At 42.2% G+C, this 26,562-nt stretch overlaps 1 protein-coding gene and 1 long non-coding RNA gene across 2 annotated transcripts in view; one reads left to right on the forward strand and one right to left on the reverse strand.

Moving 5' to 3' along the window:
- SPPL3 (signal peptide peptidase like 3) overlaps positions 1-21,007 on the reverse strand; it is a 138,162-nt gene extending 117,155 nt beyond the window's left edge. The window contains exon 1 of the mRNA XM_047827557.1: positions 20,435-21,007. Within this exon, the coding sequence (XP_047683513.1) occupies positions 20,435-20,457 (23 nt within the window). The 5' untranslated portion in view covers positions 20,458-21,007. The remainder of the gene's footprint in view (positions 1-20,434) is intronic.
- A 392-nt stretch (positions 21,008-21,399) lies between these two features.
- Positions 21,400-25,814, forward strand: LOC125149462 (uncharacterized). The gene is made up of 3 exons (XR_007145926.1): positions 21,400-21,654; positions 24,298-24,403; positions 25,586-25,814. It is a non-coding gene; the product is annotated as an uncharacterized LOC125149462 (long non-coding RNA).
- Positions 25,815-26,562: the final 748 nt, after the last annotated feature.

Here is a 26,562-nt window from a genome sequence, read left to right on the forward strand (position 1 = left end):
AGAAGAAAACACAAGGGAAAAGCCTTACCTTGGATTCGGCCATGATTTCTTGGATAGGACACCAAAAGCAAAAATAAACAGGCAACAAGAAAAAAAAATAAACATCAAAATTAAAAATTTTGTGCACCAGAGTAAACTATTAACAATGTGCAAACGCAATCTATGGAATGGGAAAAAAATATTTGCGGATCATATGACTGATAAGAGATTGATATCCAGAATATATAAACAACTACAACTCAACAACAAAATCAAGCAACCTGAGTAAGAAATGGGCAAAGGACTTAGAGACATTTCTTCAAATATATATAAATAGTCAATAAGCACATGAAAAGACACTCAACACCATCAATCATTAGGAACATGGAAATCAAAACCACAAGGATACCCTTCACACCCATTAGGATGGCAATGATCAAAAAACAGAATACGACACGTGTTGGAGAGGATGTGGAAAAACTGCAACCCTATGCACCACTGCAGAGAACGTAAAATGATGCAGCTGCCATAGAAAATAATATGACAGTTCCTCAAAAAATTAAACTAAGAATTACCACACAATCTGCAATCTCACTTCTGAGTATATATTCAAAGGATTTGAAAGCAGGGATTTGAACAGATATCTGTACAATCATGTTCATGGCAGCATTATTCAATAATATAAAGCCAACAGAAGGATAATGGATTAGAAGACTGTGGCATATACACAGAATTGAGTATTACTTAGCCTTAAAAGGAAGGAAATTCTGACACATGTGACAACATGGATGAAACTTGAAGATCTTATGCTAAACGAAATAAGCTGGACACAAAAGGGGAAACAGTGTATGTCCCCATTTAGACGGGATACTTACAGTAGTCAAATTCACTGAGACAGTGAAGGGGAAGGGAAGGGAGGAGGGTAGAATGAGGAATTAGTGTTTAGTGTTTCATGGGTATGGAGTTTCCATTCTGTAAGATGAAAACGCTATGGAGATGGGTGGTGGTGACACCACGGTTGCACAATTTGAATGCACTCATTAATGCCACTGAACTAACTGTACATTTAAAAATGGTTAAAATGGAAAATTTTATATTTTGTATATTTTACCACAATAAAAATGGAGGATTACATAGGATTATACTTATACATGTGCTTTCAAGCATACATTTCTAGAAGAATGGAGAGAAAGCTGGCTATATTTTCCTGGAGAGGGAGACTGGAGGATCAGGAATGAATGAGACATAATAAAGAAGGGCTGGATATAGTGGTCTATTATGTACACACTAAAAACTAACCTATATTTAATGGTTTGAAAAGATGTTCAAGGTATTTTAAATAGAAAAAAAGGCAGATAACAAAATACTATTTGCTGTTTAGTAACAAAATACTATCTACCATCTAACATTACTTTAACACACCAAAAAGAGTCTCAGAGGTAACATCGGAGATCAGTGAGAAAAGAAGGGACTATCAATAAATGTAGCTGTGACAACTGGATTCCTATTATCCTCCACTAACAGGATATAATAATATAATTAATAATCTTATAGTCCTATTACCCTATGGTTAAATAAAACAATTCCAGATGTCTTAGTCTTAACTAAATCCATCTTAATTTAGACAAAATTCTAAATTTAATCTAGATTTTAGATTAAAAATTTGTACATGAAAGGCAAAGTATTAACACTAACTCCAATTTAGAAAAAAATACAGGAGAATACCTTTAAAACCTCAGGCCAGAGAGGGATTTCTTACGACACAAAAGCACTCACCTAGGAGAGATGGTTAGATTCTAGCCCTAGGGATAAATCCTAGGAAAACTCTCAAACATGAACACCAGGCATGATCTCACAGTTTGTGAGATTGAGCCCCGCGTCAGGCTCTGCACTGACAGTGTGGATCCTGCTTAGGATTCTCTCTCTTCCTCTCCCCATGCTAGTGCTTGCGTGCTCGCTCGCTCTCTCTCTCTCTCTCTCTCTCTCTCTCTCTTGAAATAAACATTAAAAAAAAAAAAAGAGAGAACACCAAGAATATATATAAGAATGTTCACAGCAGAAATCTTTGAAACGGTTCCAAACTGGAAACCTACATATCCGTCAACAGGAAAATAGATAAATAAATTATGATATAATTCACAGGCTGGAATATTATACATTAGTGGAAAATGAGTACAAAAAGTGGGACATGTCTTGGAAATAATATTGATTTTAAAAAAGCAAATTATAAAAGACACCATATATACCTTTACAATACTCAACTGTAAAAAATTAAAGTAAAAATAAACATTATATCATACAGTAAAACATAGTAAAACTAGTTTTTTAAAAAGCAAGGGAATGTTAAACATCACATTCATGACAGGGGGAGGAGGCTAGGTAGGAGGAGGGATCAAGGAGTACACACAGGTGCTTCAAGAAAGTACTCGTAATCCTGCAGTTCTTTAGGTGGTTGGTGAAGTTCATGAGTGTTTATTATGTCTCATAACTAACATACACAGAACATTTATTCTTCTGTAGATATTAAGTTTGACACAAGAAGGAAAATACAGTATGAATCTATCCTTATTTTTGTGTAAAAAATAACCTATACTTCCTATAATACCCAGAAGGGTACCATGAAATGTTGCCACGAATTTTCTAGGTAAGTTAAATTTTAGGTAACGATAATTTTTTTTATTACTACTCATTCAAGACTTCTGATTTTTTATGAACTAGTGTGTAATTAAACAACAACAGTCACAAGCATATGCATTTTTTTTATTTTTTTTATTATTTTTTTTTATTTTTAAATTTTTTTTTTTTTCAATGTTTATTTTTTGGGACAGAGAGAGACAGAGCATGAACGGGGGAGGGGCAGAGAGAGAGGGAGACACAGAATCGGAAACAGGCTCCAGGCTCTGAGCCATCAGCCCAGAGCCCGACGCCCGATGCGGGGCTCGAACTCACGGACCGCGAGATCGTGACCTGGCTGAAGTCGGACGCTTAACCGACTGCGCCACCCAGGCGCCCCAGCATATGCATTTTTTAAAAGACCTGAAAGATACACAGCAAATTTAATGAGGGATGGGGGGGGGGGTAGGTAGAAGTGTTCTTCTTTTCTTTTTCTGTTTATCTACATCTTCTAAAACTGCACCAATAAAATGTGTAGTACTAGAGTTCCATAATTCCTCATCTGATACTCTTGCAGCCAGGGATGTTTCAGAATCCTGATTTTTAAATCTATTTTTGTTTTTATTTTGTGAGAGAGAGTGCAGGGGAGGAGCAGAGGAGAAGGAGAGAAAGAATCCTAAGCAGGCTACATGCTCAGGGCAGAGCCCAACGTGGGGCTCAATCTCACAACTGTGAGATCATGGCCAGAGCCGAAACCAAGAGTTGGATGCCTAATTCTCTGAGCCATCCAGGCACCCCTTCTTGGCTTTTAGAAAGGCAACACACACACACCCACGAAAAAGAAAACACAGAACCTGTACTAGGATTACCCTAGCACGGTTTCGGGCAGTACCCCATAACCAAACACAAATATTTCTGCAGCAAAGCAAAGAGTCACCCTAACAGGGATAAACAGGTAATATAAAGAACTTCATGTCAGTTAGGGCTTGGTTTTTTTGCCATCAGAAGAAGTCTAAATTAGGTTTTACCACCGGAAGAGTGGAATTATTTAGTGCCTAAGACCAGAGAAGAAGTAAGGCTTCCAATTCTATCCCCACTGATGATCCAACCAACTTGGAGCTTAGTCACTGCAGTCTGTGCACTCAGTTGAGAACAGGTAAAACAACTGTTAAATGAATATTTTATAATACCAATAAATCAAAGCATTTCAAATTCTAAACTAAAAAGCATTATTTCTTTCAAGCACATTTCAAAAATGAAGTTAATGAACAAGTGTCAAACTAAACTTGGAAATTATCAAAATCATAATGTGTATCAAAAACTCAAGGGGCACCTAGGTGGCTCAGCTGGTTAAGTGTCCAACTCTTAATTTTCAGCTCAGGTCATGATCTCACAGTTTGTGAGTTCAAGCCCCGCATCGGGCTCTGTGATGACAGTGCAGAGCCTACTTGGGATTCTCTCTCTCTCTCTCTCTCTCTCTCTCTCTCTCCCTCCCCTGCTCATTTGCTCTCTCACGCTCTTATCTCTCTCAAAATAAATGAACTTTAAAAAAAATAGAAAGGGAATTTGGCGTCTGGTATCTGGACACTGGTGGGAGGTCTCTGCACTAATGGAGAGGGTGAGACTTGCCCGGGGCCATGCCCTAGTCAGCAGTGGGGCCAGAGAGAAAGAAGAAGCTGATGGAACATTTATTAGAACATTAAGACATCCAATAGTCAGCAAAACTTAATACAATGGTCAAGTATGGAGTATTTGTGTCTCACGATGGAAGTACTCATAAGATAAAGTCTTTTTTTATCCACTGTCACTGGGACACTGATCAGCCATCTCCTTATCCCTAACCCACCCTTGTGGCAATGACCTACAACTGATCATAGACATCAGGAGGGGGTCAACACTCAACTGCCTGCAGGGGCTAGGTAAACGATATAAACCAGTAATATACAGATTCTGTGTGAGGCAGTAGAAAGTGGTGAGGGCTGAGGCAAACTAGAAAATATAAGCTATGAGTAATGACACTCAAATATTAAGACACTTGACCAAATTCAGTCCCTCTAGTAATCAAATGATTGACTGGGACACATCATCCATACAATGGCCCATTCTGAAATCTCTTCTCTTGAAGTGGTCTTAATTACATCTGCTGGCAAAATGCCAGCAGTCTCTATCAACAGTGTAAACTCATGGAAGAGAGAATCCTGTTTATTCTGCATTAGTTACTATAGTGAAGCCCCAGCAGGCAGAGTCAGTCATTAATTACAGAGATCAAACCCACAGCCTTATTTTGTCTAACCAAGAGAGAACTATGTGGTCAAACAGTACAAGTGGTATATAACTGATAAACAGCAGGCCAAATGAGACCCTGAATGTACAAGAACAATTAGAATAAGAACCAAATGGTAGCAGTTCTTTCACTTGCCAAGAACTACAGAACCTGGTACACACCCTTAATGATGAGGCAGACCAAAGTTCTTCTTTCTCCTGTTAACTAATCTCTACTCACAGCCAAGAATCTGAGCTGTAAGGAGCTGGTCTCTCTGTACCCCTCTGAAGATTCTCTTCCACATTTAAAAAAAGAAAAGGCAGTAACAACATAAAACTGAGAAACTAGAAATACAGGCTGATCAAGCACTCATCTGTTTTTCCTAATGATACAGATCATCATACATGTGAGCAGAAATCCAGATCATAAGCTCTTAGACCTCCAGAATGGTGTTTGTTGTTCAATATGGCAGCTGCCAGCCACTTGTACATGTTAAGTTTTTAAAATGTCGCTACTCTGAACTGAAAAGACTGTGTACTAAAAAAATGTAAAACATCTTAATTTTTGTTTTGATTACATATAATCAATGATATAAATATTTTTATATACTGGATTAAATAAACTATATTATTAAAATTAATTTCATGAGTTTCTTTTTGCTTTTAATGCAGCTACTAGAAAATTTTCAATTACATGTGTACCTCATTATATTTCTATTGAACAGTGCTGCCCCAAAAAAGGTCGTATTTTACAACTAACTCCTCTAGTGATTACCTTGCTGGCAAAGAACAGATACAGAGGACTCCCTCCATGCAACCCCCGCACCCCCCCCACCAAAAAAAAAAAAAAAAAAACGACTTCAGTCATTAAACCAGTCACAGTCCCAAGACTACTGATGACACAGCAGGCTGCCGGAGTAATCTGGGCATTCACTTACTCAAAGGTAAAGAACTAGTTTAACAATCACCTGAGGTTAATCTCTTGCTAAATGATTCTAGCATGTAAAATAAGGAGTAGCCTGAAGAAAAATCTGAGTCAAAATATTATATTTTTTTCCCCTCAATTTACCTTTTTTTAGGTAATTAAAACTGAGGTGGCAACTCTGGTACTACCCTGTTAAGTGCAAACAGATCTAACATTTTAAACCACTGCTTTTATCCTCTATAAACCCTTAAATATAAACACTACACAAGTAAGAACCACTTCACACTCACTAGGATGGCTGTGATAAAAAAACATGGCCAATGACAAGTGCTGGTGAGGAGGTGAAGATATCAGAACCCTCAAACATTGTGGGTAGGAATGTAAAATGTACAGCTGTCTTGGAAAACGATTTGGCAGTTCCTCAAAATGTTAAACACAGAGAAACAAAATGAGCCAGCAATTCCACTCCCAGGTATTTACCCAAGAGAAACGTAAATTTATAAACATCTGCACAAAAGCTTTTACATGAATGTTCATAGTAGCATTTATTCATCATAGCCAAAAAATGAAAACAATCATCACCTGATGAACAGATAAGCAGAATATGGTATATGCATAAAATGGAATATTATTTGGCAATAAAAAGGAACGAAGCACCAATACATGCCACAACATGGATGAATCCTGAACACAGCATGCTAAGAGAAGTCAAAAGACCACATATTGTATTATTCCATTTATACGAAATGGGCAAATCCATAAAAACCAAAAGTACATTAGTGGCTTCCAGGAGCTAGGGAGAAGGGGGAAAAGGGAGTAATTTCTAATGACAGGGTTTCTTTGGAAGTGGAAAAAAAAATGTTCTAAAATTGATTGTGGCAATGGCCCCACAACTCTGTGAATGTACTAAAAACCACTGGATGTACACTTACTTTTATTTTTTGATATTTCATTTATTTTTGAGAGAGACAGAGAGAGAGTGAGAGCAGGGGAGGGGCAGAGAAAGAGGGAGACACAGAATCCGAAACAGCTCCAGGCTCTGAGCTGTCAGGACAGAGCCTGATGAGGGGCTGAAATTCACAAACTGTGAGATCACAACCTGAACTCAGTAGGACATTTAACCAACTGAGCCACCCAGGGACCACCAGACGTACACTTTAAATGAATGAATTATATGGTATGTGAAGTATACCTCAAAAATGCTATTTTAAAAATATAAAAGATTAGAGACAAAACCTGAATGCTAGAGAAAGAGACCTACATGAAATCTGACTATATGGTATGCTTCATTTTAGAACAAAATGAAAAAGTGACACCTAGTCACATGAAAGGGAAGTGGGAACTTCCAACTGTGGTTGACTGCTTTTACTGGCACTAATTCCTCGCCTCTCCCAGAATCTACTCTGTAGCCATGTGATTTTGCAGCTCCTCCCACAAACGGGGAAGATTTAGTTTTGTGGCTCCTTGTCTTTGGTTTCCACCAAAGACTTGCTTCGGTTGAAAGAATGAAGCAGAAATGACAGTATGCCAGTTTTGAGCCTGAGCCTCAAGAAGTCTTGTAGGTTTCCACCTGCCCTCCTATGCTTCTGCCAGTGTCATGAGAAGAACTCCCCCACACACACCCATGCAGATGCTGCTGCCCATTCAGTCTAGACCCCAAATTAAACACACATGCAGCAGAGCCACCCAACTGACTTACAGATCTGAAGCAAGAAGCAAAGGTGCCCAGCCAACCTGCAGACTGCTACTCTAAGCCACCGGGTGTGGGGATAATTTGTTATGCAGTATTACTGCAGCAACAGCTAACCAACACAGTGATCAATTCTCCCACTGTATTTTGAAGAGGTTCCATAAACTAGTTATAACCAAGGTAGGTCCAGCCTAACATCTTCAACAATAATATTTTCAATTACTTAGTGTAAAAGACTGACCTATAGACCCAAATGATATTTGATGCTTGTCCCTTCAAGCTCTTAAACTGAAAGTTGAAAGCAACAGAAGATATCACATAACCTTCCATCTTACTAATTTTACTTTTAGGGTTATTTTAAAAAATAAAATACAGAATATTTATTTTTTTAATGTTTACTTATTTTTGAGAGAGACAGATTACGAGCAGGGGAGGGGCAGAGAGAGAGGCAGACACAGAATCTGAAGCAGGCTCCAGGCTCTGGGCTCTCAGCACTGAGCCCGAACCGGGGCTCAAACCCACAAGCCATGAGATCACAACATGAACCAAAGTCAGACACTTAACCAACTGAGCCATCCAGGTGCCCCTAGAATAACACTTAAATAAACTATGTGCCGGGGCGCCTGGGTGGTGCAGTCGGTTAGGCGTCCAACTTCAGCCAGGTCACGATCTCGCGGTCCGTGAGTTCGAGCCCCGCGTCGGGCTCTGGGCTGATGGCTCAGAGCCTGGAGCCTGTTTCCGATTCTGTGTCTCCCTCTCTCTGCCCCTCCCCCGTTCATGCTCTGTCTTTCTCTGTCCCAAAAATAAATAAACATTGAAAAAAAAATTAAAAATAAAAAAAAAATAAACTATGTGCCAAGCCACTGAGGATAAAGACACAAAATATAATCAGGCCCTCAATACTTTACAAGGAAACAAACAACAATTGAAAAAGGTAAGTATGGGGGGGCGCCTGGGTGGCTCAGTCAGTTGAGCGGCCGACTTCGGCTCAGGTAATGATCTTGCGGTCCGTGAGTTCGAGCCCCGCATCAGGCTCTGGGCTGATGGCTCAGAGCTTGGAGCCTGTTTCCGCTTCTGTGTCTCCCTCTCTCTGACCCTCCCCCGTTCATGCTCTGTCTCTCTCTGTCTCAAAAATAAATAAACGTTAAAAAAATAAAAAAAAAAGAAAAAGAAAAAGGTAAGTACGATGTACCAAGGGAACACAAATAAGGGTCATCTAGGGACAACGATGGGAATGAAGAGTAGACAAATTGTTTCTAAAATTGAAGAAAAAAAATACATACACACACATATATACATACATATACGTACATACATACATATATATATATATATATATATATATATATATATGAACAGGACTTACTGACTTGTTTGATGGGGATTAAGAATGTCTCCAAGGTCTCTAGCTGTGATGCCCCACCAGAAGCTCTTGATAGCTATGGGACAGGCTAAGACTGCCTCATCACCAAATGTTGACTCATTATCAACTTGGTACGCCTAAACTGAAGCACAAAGCTGGATTTGCAGAGATGTATGGGGCTATTTGCACCTTTGCCACATGATGACTCTGGCTGAGTTTCCTATTCTAGTAGCTGGCTATCTTTTCCATTTGGTCTCACTACTTGAGTTTCCTGACACGTGAGTCTCGTAACCTTTGCCTTGCTTCTACTGTCCAATCACATCTGCTATTCACTGTTCTCTCTCACTTCTACTTGTTAGTCCCTTTTGTTCTAAATTGGTTGGTAACCTTTAGCATTAGGTCTTGGAACCTTTGCTATCCATGAATACCAGCCTAATATATCATCCTTAGGTCTGTCAGTTATTTTCACCATTGCACAGCATACAAAGGTGCAAAACAAAAACAAATTTCTAATCCCCCAAACTCCTGATTTATCCCTATCCAGACGACTAGGTTATTGAACTCTAAACTAAGATTGAGGCACTGCTGTATCTATGCAATTTAAAATATACACTCACTAGGCCGAGATTTTTTTTAATTGCCCTTTCTGAATTACAATTATTAAACAAGAGAAAAGAAATGAGTTAAAAGAGAAAACAGTCTCTTAAAAACAGGGAAAAGATGAAGGCAAAATAAGTTTCTATTTTAAAAAAAAATTAGCACCATTTTTTTCCAGAAAAAAATTGTATTTTTAATCTAAATATTAGACTACACTGGAGGTTCATTCTTTATAACATAAGGAACAATTTGTAAATTGAAACAAATAATATTATTGTGAGACATATATACTTTCTTGATAGTAAAAGCAACAAAAATATGAAGGAACTGAATATTTTCAGATAAAATGTAAAGAAAATTAAGGAAAAAATATGATAAAATCTTCTTAAGATAAATCATCAGAAATATATCTTTTAGATCCTTACTTATAAAATCTATTACTTTCCAAAAACAATTTCTCTCTTAAACTTCTGCTATCCAACCCCTTACAGATATCTCCTATACCAGCACCAAATTGTACCTGAACACTGCAATGCAATTTTAAAAAGACACTCATGTGAATGCAACCAATAATATAAACATTTCTCTTGTAACTCAGAGGTACTGATCATGCTATCACCTCTTTAAACAAAAGCTTAAATACAAGGAATATGAAACTCTGAAATAGAAGCAAGAGAGAAAATGTTAAATTGCTCAGAAGCTGGTTTCCACATAACTTATTGCTCCTCATACCTCAAAGGAAGTTTCCTACAAAATATTTTCATTTGAGCATGTGACTGAAACTCGTCCCCTGCTAATTACCAAAAAAAAAAAAAAAAAAAAAGCAGAGCTTCTCCACTTAAAAAAAATAGTATTCTATCACAAAGTGCCTGTTTGGGAGATCAAGTATAAATAAATTGGTAGCAGTTGGTCGGCAGTCAAGTTGAAGAAGACTGAGATAAACGAAGACGCTGACTCTAAAGAGCCTGTGGTCCTCTGTAAACGCCTCCCATAGGTGTTTGGTTCGGGGCTGAGCCACTTTCCTTCTCAAGGTGCTATACGGATATTAGAAAGTTAGGCAAATCTGGCCACAGCACTTGATCCAACTTAACAATAACAATTTTACTTTTGTATTTTCTTCAAAGAGCTGTGAGATGTTAGGTAAGTATTCTCTCCTCTCTTCTATGTGCCCTTTCATTATATTTTTAAGGAAACATTATATTCTAAAATCCAGCACCTGGCAAATGTCACCTCTAAAACATTCATTCTTTAAAAAAAAGAAAACCTCAGCCTCTACCCAGAGTTCACAGTCAAGGTAGGAAGATAGCCACATAAATATATTCAATGCAAGGTCAGAAAATCATCAAAGTGCTGCCACATGGCAGGATCAGATAAAGAACTACAGGCATCAGAAGAATATTTCTTCTAGACAAATCAAAAAGATTCTGTAACAAGAGGAAAGCATTTCAGCTGGACCTTCAAAGATGCATAGGACTTACATATTTAGAGACTTGGGAGAAAGGCAAACCAGGTATAAGAGCTTGAATAAAAGGGGAAACAGTGAGTAATCCAGTTTGGCAGAAATAACAAGTATTTTAAAGAAAATACAGGGAAGTAGGATTACAAGGCAACAATGTTTCAAATGACCAAAGAGGTTGGACACAATTAACACACACACACACACACACACACACACACACACACACACACACACACAGAGAAAACAAGACATCCAAATGAAATACAATCCGAAATAGTACTAATGTAAAGATCCAAAGAATCAAAGACTAAATGTCACATCCCCATTAAGTGTTGTTCATTTCCCATTAAGTTCCCTTCACAACTCCTAACTGAAATCCATGACTGCAATAAATAAATAAAAATCTCTAAATTTAAACTACAGTAAAATAATAATAATCTCTTTCCAAGATCAATTTCTCTTTCTCCCTGGCTTCAAATATACAATTCTCTACCTTATCAATAAAAACAGAAGACCCTATGGCCCTGTCTATACCAAGCATACTCTTTCCTTACATCTTTCCCATCTTATTTGGTAAACAAATGGCCAGTACCCAAAGGATGCCTTTATTTCTTCATTACCCTTCCCTAATTTGCCTTTCACCCTCACTACTCTGATCTTTATTAGTGCACTTTCACTAATGACTTCCTTTGCAAATTCAATAGCCTGTTTTTTCTTCATTCTCTTTGAACCTTGTAGCTTTTTACACTCTTGCCCCCCCAAATTCTCTGTGCCTTTTCTTTCACTGCCATGGAGCTTTGCTAATTACCCTACTTCTGATGGAACTTCCTTTGATTCCTCTTCTTCCTCCCATTCTCAGTTGTGAGTTTCCCAAGCCTCAACTTCCGGTCTTCCATTCTGCCCTCTCTATTCTCTCCCTCCTAATTAACTGATCTTATCTCAAATCTTTCACTCTCGCTAGCCTTGCAGCAGTATCAGGTGGCATTTCTGTAACAAGACTAGACTTAGCCCCTCTGAAAGCTATGTTTGAAAATATTTTTTTTTTTACGTTTATTTATTGTTGATAGAGAGAGACAGAGCACAAGTGGGGGAGGGGCAGAGAGAGACGTTGACACAGAATCGGAAGCAGGATCCAGGCTCGGGGCTCCGGGCTGTCAGCCCGGAGCCCGACGCGGGGCACAAACCCACAAACCACGAGATCATGAACCGAGCCGAAGTCGGACGCTTAACCGCCTGAGCCACCCAGGCGCCCCAATGTTTGAAAATATTTTTAAGGTATTGGTGCTTGCACTAATCAATGCATAGATAAAAGAATTCACTCTCTAAAACTAACTTTTACTTCTAATAGTAGTATTTTTCCAAGCATTTTTGAGAAATGAATGTAAATTTCTGGGGGTTTATAAAGTCAGTAAAGCATACAGTCCAATGTTTAAAAGTTAAGGCTGTCAGGCAAAGCCTGAAGATTTACAGATTTGGAGAGTAAAGCTAGACAACTCAAGCAAAACTTAAGACAAGGAAACAACAAAGTAAAGTACTGTACTTAAGTCAAAATGTCTGTATAACTAAGTTGAAGAAACAATTAAAACTTTGCTGCACATGTCCTATTTAGGTCAAGAGTGAAGCCAAAATCTGAGGCCTTCAGATGAGGGGAAATGGGTGTGCCTGGCAGACCTGGTACGGAGTAGGGAAACAGATAAGAAACTGCTAACAGCCCCTCCACACATATTTTAGGGTCCAAGTGTCCTGGCCATTCCAGAGAAAACCAGGAAAAGACTAGGTTTATCCATACCACTGCTCTCTTCCCCTCACATGAATACATTATGAAGGAAACTGCCTTCAAGCGATCAAAATAAAACTATTTTATGAAAAAAACTTAGCTTTTATTCATGGTTTTTCTTGTTTGTTGGACTTCAAAACAGGACTAGAAGATGACCTTACAGCACATTTCAAAGGCAACAATACAAATCAATGACAATTTGCAAACTATTCTCATTCTTTTTATAAAACATTATTTGAACATCTCAAAGTTAAATGCTAGTTATTTCGTGAAATGAGAAAAATCATTTCTGTAGTGAGGAACCTGTATCTGGAACCTGTCTGGATCTTACAATGTAGAGAACAAATACCTTGCTTTTTATATTTCACTTAGCAATTACAAAGCATTTGCACTTACATTATCTCATTGAATCCTTGCAACAATTCTATGGAGGACAGGCATAACCACTGTACAGAATATAACACTGGGACCAAGACAAGACTAGCTCACAGTTCATCAGAGATGGAAATCACCCCCCAACAAATGTTTCCCAATTCAAAAAAAACCAGAACAGAAGTAGATCCTCGTATTTTAGAATTTCAAACAAAAATTTAGTGAATGGCGTTGACAGAATCAAATACTTTCTGAGCCATCACTTACGTTCAATACAATTTACATAAAAAACAACGGGGGCACACCTCTACTTTAGTGCACTTTTGTTTTTTATCCCTTAATAGTTCTTCACTATCAATACCAGAAGTCCAAAATAGAGATTATTGAGTTTTCTTACCAAGCTAGGGTGCAACCTACAAACCAAGAAATGGGATTTTCTACTAGGTCTCTATTAGGCGACTGCATATTCATCAGTCTAATATCTTAAAAATACTTTCAAATCTTTTCACAGGTCCTCAATCTAGTCTAATCACAGCTAATGAGTAGGTCTGTTTTATGTTAAGCTGTGGACCTAGTGAGACCTACTAATAAAATCTGAGAGGTAAGAATTCATTGTGAGGATCATCGGGACTAACTGTAGATTTTCCCTGTAAAATTGAATTTGGTCACCTGAAGCCCCTCTACACACCTAAGAGGTTAAAATTACAGAAGAGGAGAACTCTACCTCTCACTTTTTAAGTGAGGATTGGAAAATATGTTACAGAAACTTGTTGCAAAGTTCCAAAAATTTCTTGATTTAAACATACAACGAATAAAACCAATACTTCCCTTTAACTCTCAAGAAACAACCATTAAACGCCAGAAAATATATTATAGAATTTAATAAATCAAGTCATTCTTATGGCTCTATTGCCAGGGACAGCAACCACATGAAGTTCAGATGCCAAACGTAGCCAACTAAAACAGCACTTGGTTAGACACACTCTCTCCTCTTAGAACACCCCTGGATTTTCCCTGAGATAGTTTGATGAAACGTGAGAATGATAAAAATGAAGTTATTATGTTGAAGTAAAATACAACTATACAGAACTACATGACACCTCAATTCAGTGGCATTTGTCATCTCTAAAATAAGTGGTCACGTAGAAATCTGTTTTGAGAAATCCACGGACATTAGGCATTTTAATTCGTAATACTACTTGCTAAATTATAGGCTGATATGGCTACAAACTCTCCAGCTTCCCCCTTCCCCCTCCCCAGGCTTCATAAGAAACACTGAGGAAAACGATTTTGGTACAAATTCTTGGTTTTAGTTTTGGTTAATTTTCAGCTTGAATCATGCATCACCAAACCATTATTACAGCACCTTAACTCTAAGCAAAACATGTTTTTAAAATGAGCAAATCTTGGGGCGCCTGGGTGGCTCAGCTGGTTGAGTGGTCAACTTCGGCTCGGGTCATGATCTCACGGCTCATGAGTTCGAGCCCCGCGCTGGGCTCTGTGCTGACGGCTCCGAGCCTGGAGCCTGCTTCGGATTCTGTGTCTCTCTCTCTCTCTCTGCCCCTAACCCACTCACATTCTGTCTCTGTCTCTCTCAAAAATAAATAAACATTAAAAAAATTTTTTTAAATGAGCAAATCTAAAGTTTATAATACTAGAGACATATTTTCAACTGAGTATTTTCTCTCTGAAAAACTTGTATTAGATGCAATGACCACAAGATACAACAATCAGAAAATGACACACAACAGTAACTGCAAAGTAGAAGTGACTTCCGTGAGTTCCAGAGATCTGTGTTATTTCTCACTCTCAGGTTTAGCACTATTTGTAAATACCTCACAGGATAAAGTCCATTATCATAACACTATATCACCTCAACATAATGCAATCCTTAGAGCAGATCTTAAACGTAGGCCAGAGGGAAGCATTCTCATTCATTTGTTCAGTAAATATTTACGAGCTACCCATTACGTGCCAGGCCCGGGAGAGAGTATCAAAATAGATTCTTACCCTTGTGTAACTTTTAGTTTGTTTATGGTCTGTCATCCCTCAGAGACACACACAAGATGAGACTATGAAGAGTCTACTAAGGAACTTATATTTTATTCTAAGTGTGGCCACCAAAGGGTTTTAAAAGCAGAGGATTGACAGGATCTGAGTCAAGGAGTTAGAAGGCCACTCAGAAGGGCCATCGTGTGGAGAATGGGGGGAACCCTTGTTAGGAGGCTAACAAGGAACTCACTCAAAAGATGGGTGGTTGGCTTGAGTGGCGACTGTGGAAATGAAAGTAGATTCAGTGACAGAATCTTCGGGTCAGTCTGGACTTTGAGCCCTTTTACCATTTACATGTTATCTGGCAAGTTACTTAAATTCTTTGAGCCTCAGTTTCCTTACTTAGCAATGTGTGTAAAGCCCTAGCATGGAGAAAACACAATAAATTATTATGATACTATTTTGGTAACAAAATTCATCCCAATGAGGTTCACATGTACTTATTTCCTTTTCCCCCTACACCAACATTAACTCTAACATAAGTAACTTTTACCACCAAGATTCAAGTGCACTTATAAATTTTATAAGTACTGCATTGACTCCATCAAGAGACAAGCCTAAAAAAAAAAATTTAAAAATAAAAATAAGAGAGACAAGTTCCCCTTTCCCACAGAACTTAAGCTAAAACAATTGCTCAAAAATATTTATCAAGCAAGGTATTTTTCTCAAATTAATAGAAGTCTAGTTTGCACCTTCTATTTGTGTTTTCACATGCATTCCTTTACTTCCTCACTTTACAAGTAAAAAGGATACAAGCAGAATCTTGTGGTTTAATCATGATAAAGACTGTGGTGTTACTACCAATAACTTTAATTTCATATGTCAATAGCTTTTATTTAAAACTTTATTAAGGATGGCATTACTCATTCTTATAGCAAGTGATACCAGGAAACTAAGTTACCAAAAGCCCTCTTCTATAAGTATATGGATTATAATAAACACTCATCTAACTGTAGCTTCCCTTTACACTTAAAATATTCTTTCAACAAGGGTGCCTGGGTGGCTCAGTCAGTTGAGCGTCCGACTTCGGCTCAGGTCATGATCTCACGGCTCGTGAGTTCGAGCCCCACGTCGCGCTCTGTGCTGACAACTCAGAGCCTGAAGCCTGCTTTGGATTCTGTGTCTCCTTCTCTCTCTGTCCCTCCCCTGCTTGCACTCGTCACACTCTCTCTCTCTCTCTCTTTCAAAAATAAATAAACATTAAAAAATTAAAAAAAAATCCTTTCAACAAAGGATGAAACACCCTGAAAATCATGTTCACTCAATCAGCTCCTAAGCAGGAGCTTTGGGCAAGACAAAGGTTAGTGTTAATAGTGTCCTTACCCTCAAGGAGTCTACAATCTAATGAAGAGGCTTAGGTATTCACACACGTAAAGGGAGGAATGATGCAGACTACAAGTATCAACAATAAAGAGATCACTTTCAGTTGGGGTGTTCAGAAAATGCTTCACAGCTCAGTGGAATTTGCAGTGAACCCTTGGGTGACAGGATTTTGATAGAATTTGCTAGGAAGAAAGTGTGATGAGGAAAACAACTATTGAGACCAAGAACTTTATTTTTCTGAGTTGCTACCTAGCCATTTTTTAGTATGATATCCATAATCACACCCAGAGTCTGGACATTCAGATAAGGACTCAAGTTTGGGATACTCACCACAAGTCCCTGCTTTGCTTTTCCCTGGGCACCTTTTAAAAATAACCTAGCATTAAGCCCCCCAAACTACTGACCTCCACACCAATCACAGGTGCTCGCTACCCGGCTATGTATCTCCTGCTCATGACCTGGGACACAGGTCTACCCTCTCCCTGGCTCATGGGGCCCCACGATTTCAGTTACCAGGGTCAACCACAGTCCAGAAGCAGATAATCCTCCTCCTCACGTACTGTCAGAAGGTCAATAATAGCCTAATGCTACATCACAATGCCTATGTTCATGCACCTAACTTCATCTCATCACATAAGCATCTTATCATCTCCTATCATCTCAACAAGGGTGAGTACAGTACAGTAAGATATTCTGAGAGACCATACGTGACTTTTATTATAGTATGCCATCATAATTATTTTATTTCTTGTTGTTAATCTCTTACTAGGCCCAATTTAGCATTTAAACTTTATCGTAAGTATGTATGGATAGAGAAAACATAGGATATATTAGGGTTCAGTACTATCCTTGGTTTCAGGCATCCACTGGAGTCCTGGCATGTAAACCCCACAGACAAGGGGAACTCTGTACTTCTGTTGTATGGGTGTACTGAAACTGCACCTTCAACCAGAGCAACCCCATGGATTTCATGTGCCCAAAGTGGAAGCTCGCATGCTCAGGGAGCTACCTGCCCACTACCTGGGTGGCTCGTGCCCCCTCATTCATCAGCTCATAACCTACATATTATTAATACACCTACTCACAGAAAGCTTCTCAACACAGAAAGCAAGCACAAGAAATCAGAAAACAGCATGAACAGCATGTGTAGAGTTTTTAAATTAACTTTTTATTATGAAAAATGTAAATATGTCCAGGTATACAGAATAAAATAATAAGCCCCCATGTACTCATCACTAAGCTTCAACAATTACCACCTCATGGCCAATCTTGCTTTAAGATTTACATTATCTTATTATATGAAAATCCTAAAGAAACCTATTTTCATTCTTCTGACTTCTACATTCTTCACTGACTCCATCCTCAGACAAATCTATATTGCCACAGTGGTCTCCACGAGGTTGATTTTCCTCAAGGCCACATACAAATAAAGCATAAGTCTATTAAAAAAAAAAAAATCAACTCTTATTTGCCTGAACCTAAGGAATGGTGACAAAGATACTGCAAATGAGAGATATTCCAAAAATCAGTTTACATGTACTTTTGGAACACCTTTTCCATACTTACATTTCAAGGAGAATGAATAAAATGATGGGAGAATTCATGTCCAACAAAATAAAGCATCACAGATGAAGTATCTTAGACAAATCACTTGTCCTCCTGAGCCTACATTTCCTCCTCTTTAAAACAGGGAGTGATCACCGACCTCAGGGCTTTGGGAGAATTAAACAAGTACCTTACTGCCACATGGATCATTACCTCTGGTAACTATCAGAACCTAGAAAGCTGCCTGGTTTTCCAGTCCTCTCGCCTCAGACAACTCCCTCTCTCAAGACGATGTAAACAGTTTCTCCATCTCAAAACATACTGAAGATGACAGGCTAAGCATTCTGATTTCAAGGAGCTTCTCTGCCTGTAAAGCCAAAGGGAGCTGAGATTGAAGTATTTCAGTAGAATGAATATTGTAAACTATCAAACTTCACAAAATAGTCCCTACTGAACGAGCAGAGCTGTCCAGCATCACACAGAGATAGTGTGTGGCCAACCTACCTAGCGAAACACTCTCATTTCCCCCACTTCTTGGCCAGTGTATTTCCTCCAACCATCCGCGGCCTGTATACAGCACAAAGCAGGGTAGCCATCAGGACTCTCAGCTGGGCCAGGGTGTTAAGAGCTTGAGATGAGTTAGCTACCACAAGGCGAACTTACTCTGTCCATAAGAAAGCTCCAGCCGCAATCTTGTGTTCCTTATTACCTGCTAGGGAGAGGCAGCTCGCTGTTGCTCAAAACTATCCAATTAAACAGCTTTTAAAAATACATATGCGGTCACAACTGTTTACCAACGTTTTAAATTCTTCTTTTAGTGTTACTTTATTTCAGTCTTTCCGTTATCTTCTTTTTGAGCTTGTATACACATCATTGAGGTTCCCTTTTGAATGATCATCTTCAACCATCAACCCTCTTTCCCTCTGTGAAGACAGAATGAGTTCCTGACTTATCCTAACGCCAACCACCACAAAGCATCCACTCAATGAAAGCCCTCCACCTTAAACCATTCTTTGTTTTCACTTATTACCCATTCTCTGTTTCCCTAACTATAATGTAGTAAAATGTAACACTTTACAGCTTGCCATGTGCTTTTGTAAAGTTATTCATTTAATCTTTACAACCCAAGAAAAAGGCAATTCTCCTATCGAGTAGTAAGGGAAAAGAAATGGAGAACTTATTATCCTGCCCAGTTATAAAGCAACTTAGTGGTGAACCGGACCTCCAAACCAAGTCTTCCAACTCCAAATGCCCTGCCCTTCCTACTCTATTGTGCTCTTTTCTAACAAGGGAAAGCACACAATTCTGTCCCAAGTCAAATTTGCTTCAAACCAAAGGCAAACCATCTTCAATCTCTCTAGATTGCAACCGGATTCCCCATCCCCACACCATCATCCCATTTCTTGCCTCCTCACCCTCCCGTTACTACCTCCTCCGCACTATCCAATTTCCACCCTTCAAGGAAACTATCATCATTCCCTCAACCCCTCCTGCAAATATTCCACCTCCACATGCTACAGGGAGGCCTCTCATCCCCTTCTCCCCAAACACCGCACTCCCTTCTCAAGACAGGTATGTTCTCACTCTATAAACTACATAGTAACGCTTCTCAGTCCTTAATAAGCTATTTAATAACTTTTAAAGTCCTATAAAAATGGGCAGATCTTGCAGATCTCCCATCTCCACACTTGACCCAGGGCACCAGGCCACTTTAAATTCTGAAGAACAGAGTACCGACCCTCACAAAGATTCTACTCATGCCCCACTGCCACCAACGACCTCCCTTCCAGAATGTGCTTATCCAAACAGGCTCCCCTTCCAAACTCTTCACAAGGGACTTCCCTCCATGGCTCCCAAGACGCTCCTTCCGCCGTAACCCTTCCGTCATGCCCGGGCCTCTGCCCACCTTACCAACTCTCCCTTCACTCGCCCTCCAGGTGCTGAGCAGCGGCCCCAGTTAGACGGCTCCTCCTGTCTCACAACTTCCAACTTCGTCCTCTTTTATCACCTGTTTTTCCCACCAGCTTCCTCGCAACCCAGTGGCTCAACCCTTGCCCCGGCCCGCCTCTGCCCACCCTTTCAATTCCTCCTGCCCGGGAGCCACCCGCTCAAGTCAGTTCCGGGGTGCCCAGGGGATTCAACTTCCCATCCGCGGGCCTCCCACCTTTGGGGTCATGCTCCCCTTCTCCATCACCTGCTCCGCCCATGACCAGATGACATCCGCCGCGGCCGCTGCCGCCGCCTCCATCCCCCTTCTCGGGCGCCGGGTCCCCGGCCGCTGACCGCCTCCCTCCAGCGCCGGCCGCCCCCTCTGGTGGGGACGAGGGGGGCGTGCACCCCCAACCCGTGCCCTCCCCCCCCGCAACGCGCACCTGTTCCTCCTCCTCCTCCTCCTCCTCCTCTTGCCCCCAGCCGGCCGCGCCGGCGCCCCGACCCCCACTTGCGCCGCGCCCCGGCCTCCCGAGCCCCGCACTCACCACGAGTAGGTCTGCTCCGCCATGGCGCTGACTCTCGTGGGCTCCGCTGCAGGCTCTGGCCGGGCCCGGCGGCGGCGGCGGCGGCACGAACGGGCGGGCGGCGGACTCGCTCGGGCCGGGAGCGGAAGGCGCGGCCGCGGCCCGGCGCTCGCTCGCTCGCTCGCTGGCTCGCACGGCGGGCGGGCCGGGAAGGCGGCTGGCGGGGAGAGGCCGGGCTCCAAGGCGGCCCCGCTCCCTGGGCCCCGGGGCGGGGCGGGCTCCGCTCTCGGCCTCCCTCACCGGCGGCGGCGGCGGCGGCTCCGCTGCGGCTCTAAACCCAACATGGCGGCGGCGGCGGCGGCGCGGAGAACAAGGGGGCCCCGGGGCGGGCGAGCGGCGAGAGGGCCCCGCGCTCACTGCGCGCTGGGCCGCGGGAGCGCCGCGCTCGAGCGGCGGCGGCGGCGGCCGGGGGACATGGCCGGCGGGCGGAGGCGGAGACGGCGGCGACGGCGTCGGCGGCGGCGGCGGCGGCGGCGGCGGCGGCGGCGGCTGAGGGGGGCGCTAGGCGTTGAGGCGAGGCCGCTCGGCTCACACCCGCCGAGGGGAGGAGAAGAGGGGGCGGGGGCCAGCCTTGGACCCGCGCGGGTCACGTGCCCAAAACACGCTCACGTGACGCGCGCGCCCCGCCCCTCGCGCCAGGCCCTTGCGCGGGGACGTCGGTTCGCTGGTTCGAGGCGACTGTTGCTCGCCAGGCTTCTGGCGGATGGGCCGCCTCCCGCCGCCTGGTGCCGCCTCCTCCCCACGCGGAGCCGTCGCCTCGGGCCCCCTCCCCTTTCCCTTTAAGGGGGCTGCAGCAGCCAGCCAATCAGGAGCCCCGAAGCGTCCGTTGGCTGCCAGTCAGCTGTCAGCCGTCAATCAACAGTGTGCTGGCCGCGGGTCCCCCAACTGTCAGTCAACCTGTCAGTCCGCAGGCCGAGCGCCGCATCCTTTCGTTCGTTGGTTCATTCATTCGTTTAGCAAATGTTCCGTGCTGCCAGCCTCTATTGCGCCAGGCTCTGTGCCAGGTCCTCGGGGTGCCAACTCGAATACCCCACACTTGCCTTCACTTCATCCGTCATCCGATATTTATTGGGAACCAAACGATAAATCCACCGATTCTGCTGGATCTCTGCCCTCTAAGAGCTTACATTCTAGAGGAAGAGACATAGTCCAAGCCGACAAATAGGTGAAGATGATGTCAGGTGCTGTTTCATGAAGACGATAACTCAAGGGAATGGGACAGAGTGTGTACGGGTGGAGGCTACCCTTACACATAGGGTGGTCGAGGAAGGCTTAGCTGAGCAGATGACATTTGAGTGGACACCTGAAGGATGAGAAGGAGCTGGCCCTGCAAAAGCAAAAAGCTCAGGGAACTGCCCATCGGGATGACGGGAGGCAGGCACAAAGTAAAATAACAGCGCTAGACCAGAGACCAACAGAGTGAATCTGGGGCGTAGGAGGAGAGAGGAGAGATGGGTTGAGCTTCTAGGCATCAGGGGATGCCTCTCCAGGAGTGGCTTATGGGGAGAAAAGGCATTCTATGAAGAGAGAATGGCATGAGGCAAGGCCCAAAGACGTGAAGGCTTGGAGTGAGCTTGGATCCGGGAGTGGGAGTGGATAGTTTGTGCTGGGGAGTGTAGAGAGAAGGTACTGATAAGGTGCATTGAGGCCAGACTCTGAAGTGCCAAGATAAGCCAGTTACTATGTTCATGAATGAAAATGATCAGTGCAGCTCCAGGTTTGAGAAGCATGCTTGGGCAACAGACACACGAGTGCCCCCTGGACCCCAATCTCCAGAGGGAGCAGACCTTGCACACCCGAAACCAGCATATTCAAGCTCCTCTGCAGCTTGGCCAATTTCAGGCCGGGATCTAGCTCTGCTCCAGTTTCCCAGGGCCTGCCCGGGCTTACAGGGAACACCACACCCCGAATCTATCTCCAAATGGATCAGTTGGCCACTGCCCATACATCTGCTGCTTGCCTGTTCCCCAAAGGGAACCCATTAATGAGAAAGCCAAGTACACTTTTCCTTCAGAGGCATTCTCTCCTTCTTCCTCCTTGCCCCACTGCCAGATGCCAAGACCAGTCAGGTTCGACATGTTTCCTGAAGCTCCACCACAGAGCCCTGGGAAAGGGCCAGCTGATAAGATCAAAGTCCCAAAGAGGGTTTGAGATAGGGCCCCAAGAAAATGCCAGACCACCAAGTGCCCTTCCTCTGACCATTGACAGAAAGATACCAGCCTGCAAATATCTTCCCAGCTGTAAATAGCACTGGATGTAGGGATATCATGGGGAGATAGGAAGGCAGAGAGCCTACATTTTGATGTTCACTTAGCTCTTACAGCTTTGCCAGGTGCTTTTACAGAATGCCAAACATTCCCTTGAATGTGACATACAGTCATTCTGAGTCTCAGAGGAGCATGAGTTGAGGTTTCAGACCCCATGGGAAAGACATGGTACAAGCCATTGGTACAAGTGGCTTTGAGAGGTGCAGAAGCTTCTTGCCTGGAAAGCTAAGAACAAAACAGACCAGACGTGTTGCTAATGAAACAAAAAGATGGAGAGCCTCTGGGAAATTCACTTGGTTTTTAGTTCCCAGTGAGTCATTAAAGGCAAAGCCAAGTGAAAAGTTGGTATCTGCTGGATGGGACAGGAGGTGCTGAGGAAAGAAAGTCAAGGCTTTCCCAGAAGCAGTGGGACCATTCATTGCACTGAGAAAAATCTGGTGGAAGAAAGGAAGGAGAAGAGGTTTGGGTAAAGGTATGGGGTCAGAAATGAAAAGAAAGGTTTTTGTCTCTCCATCTAAACCAAGGGTCCTCAGTGAACAAGTGAAGGCAGACTGTATAAGAAGCCATAAGATACCATATGTTTTCACTCTTACGTGGATCCTGAGAAACTTAACAGAAGACCATGGGGGAGGGGAAGGAAAAAGAAGTTACAGAGGGAGGGAGCCAAACCATAAGAGACTCTTACAAACTGAGAATAAACTGAGGGTTGATGGGGGGTGGGAGGGAGGGGAGGGTGGGTGATGGGCATTGAGAAGGGCACCTGTTGGGATGAGCACTGGGTGTTGTTTGGAAACCAATTTGACAATAAATTTCATAAAAAACAAAGAAACAAACAGCATTTGACAAGACTAAGAGAGTGTCTAGGCCACAGAAACCCTGTGTATGTGGTCCAAGGCGGATGGAGTGTGAGCCCAGGCTAGTGGCTTGAGCATCTGGAGCTAAGGTTGCCAAGATGTAGAAAGCACCTCCAGGTCCCGGGCAGGATCTCTGGGGAGTGACTTTCAGTCACTCTGCCAGTAGCACTCAGCTCCAACCTGGAGCAGTCCCAGGTGTATCTATGGCACCTCTGGGCCTCAGCCCGGTAGTCAGGTGTGCTTGGCGCTTGGCAGGAGGAGATAGATGCAGGTGTTGGCTTCCCCCACGGGGGATGCCTGGCTTCCTCCCCCCTCACCGCCCCCCTCCCATCCCCGAAGATAAGAGAGCCACATTTTATGCAATGTTTGTTGAAAGAAGTAATGGGAGTTCCTCTAATTATCACCACGGTAATTATAGGATCACTTCTTCTATCAACTGTGTTCAAAAGAGACTTGGTGAGTCTCCCCAGGACCTGTCATCTGCCTTAGGCACAGACTCCTGGGAGCAGGCTTTGCAGGTCTGGTTGGGCTGAGTAGGCACTAGTGAGAGGGTAAAAGGCGTGGGTCCTACGGTCCCCCTTGCCTCTCCGACCCATTTTCACCTCTATCGTCCACTCCCCACCCCCACACACATGCTCTCTATTTACATTCCACAGTGAGTGGATGGCACTTCCTGATGGGCTCTGTTCTTTTTTGTTTCTAGATCTCTGACCAAGCCCGGGAGGCATTTCCATTGCTTCTTCACTGCTGCTCATAATTTTGAGGTTTGCTTCTATGTCACCCAGGAGGGAAGTCTCACTTGACCAAACGTAAGCTCGGTTAGATACTCCTCCCCAGGCCTCCCCCAGGTCCCTGAATCTACATGTATGGTAACACTTAGCACACTGAACTGTCACTGCTTGTTTACTTGTCATTCTCTCCCTCTGGATCGTGAATGCCTTGTGGGAAGGGACTGTGGCTTGCTGCCAGTTACACCTTCAGTTCCCAGTGCAGAACTTAGCTCAGAGAAGCTTGAATATTGTGGAATGAATGCTTGAGTGAGCAAGAGGCTAACCAGGTTTTGAACCAGAACAACTGGTTTCGCCTGATGTTCCCATGATTCTCTCCATGACCTTGTTCGTATTCAGCATCCCCTCCTGTCCTCCAAAACCCCCTCCCTGACTGAGAAAGAGAATCCTTCAAGGCAGATAAATCTCGGTTAGAAATATTATGGGAAGGCAAAAGATTGGAAGGAAGGTATATGGTAAGCTTAGGTATCAGGTCACCTACAATCTTTGGACATGGGTCTTTCAAAAAAAAACCTTAATTTTTTGTAGAACGTTTTTAAGTTTATAGAAAAGTTGATGGGAAAGTACCAAGGGTTCCCGCATACTCCCCTGCCCCCAACACATAGTTTCCCTTATTACTTATATCTTGTGTGGTACCTTTGTTACAATTGGTGGGCCAATAATGGTATACATTATGATTAACCAAAGTCCACAGTTTACATTGTGTTTCACTTTTTAAAGTCTTTTTTTAAAAAATAATCTCCACACCCAACGTGTGGCTCAAACTCACGACCCTGAGATCAAGAGTAGCATGCTCCCCCATCTGAGCCTAGCCAGGAGCCCCTAGGTTTCACTTTTTGTGTTGTACACTTCTGTGGGTTTTGACAAAAGTATAAGGATATGTCTCCACCAATACAGTATGGTACAGAATAGTTTCCCTGCCCTGAAAATCTCCTGTGCTTCACTTACTCATCATCCCTCCTTCCCAACTACCTATCTTTTTACTGTCTCTGTAAGCTTACCTTTTGCAGAATGTCATATAGTTAGAATCATACAGACTTTCTGGATTGGCTTTTTTTTCTCTTTGCAATATGCTTTTAAGGTTCTCCATGTCTTCTTTGTGGCTTCAAAGTTCTTTTTATCGCAGAATAATATTTCACTGTATGAATGTACCAGTGTCTGTTTATCCATTCACCTACTGAAGGACATCTTGGATGCTTCCAGATCTCGGCAAGTGTGAACAAAGCAGCTAAGAATATTCATGTGCAGGTTTTTGTGTGGACATACGTTTTCAACTTAATGCAGAATGTCATGGGTTTTTTAGAGGTGTGTTGTTTAATTTCCCAATATTTGGGGTTTTGCCTGATATCTTATTGCCATGTATTTCTAATTAATCCTGCTGTGGTCAAAGAATATACTCTATAAGATTTTAACCTTCTGAAATTTGCTAAAACTTGTTTATGGCCCAGGATATTTTTTTTCTTTTTTAATCTTTATTTTTGGGAGAGAGAGACAGAGAGACAGAGACAGAGCACGAGCAGGGGAGGAGCACAGAGAGAGAGGGAGACACAGAATGTGAAGCAGACTCAGGTTCTGAGCCATCAGCACAGAGCCTGATGCAGGGCTCAAACTCACAGACTGTGAGATCATGACCTGAGCCAAAGTCCGACACTCAACTGACTGAGCCACCCAGGTGCCCCAGGATATGGCTTATTTTGATGAATATTCCATATGCACTTAAAAAGAATTTGTATTATTTGATGTGTAATGTTCTATAAATGTCAATTAAGTCAGAATAGTTGATAATGTTCAGATATTCTACATCCTTACTAATTTTTTTGTCTAGTAATTGATTTTTTGTATCAATTATTGAGAGGTATTAAAATTTTTCATTATAATTGTGAGTTTGTCTACTTCTCCCTATAATCCTATCCATTTTTGTTTTATACATTTGAAGCTCTGTGATTAGGTTAATATACATTTAAAGGTGTTATATCTTCCTGATGAAGTGCCCCTTCTATCATTGTGAAATATGTTACAGTCTGCTTTGAAGTCTACTTTATCTGGTATTGATATAGTCACTCCAGCTTTCTTATGATTTGTGGTTTTATTTTGTATCTTTTTCCACTCTTTTGCTTTCAACCTATGTGTAGTTTGTGTTTAAATAATGTGTCTTGTAGATAGCATATACATGGATCTTG

Source organism: Prionailurus viverrinus, chromosome D3, assembly GCF_022837055.1.
Source record: "Prionailurus viverrinus isolate Anna chromosome D3, UM_Priviv_1.0, whole genome shotgun sequence".
Taxonomy (NCBI): Eukaryota; Metazoa; Chordata; class Mammalia; order Carnivora; family Felidae; genus Prionailurus; species Prionailurus viverrinus.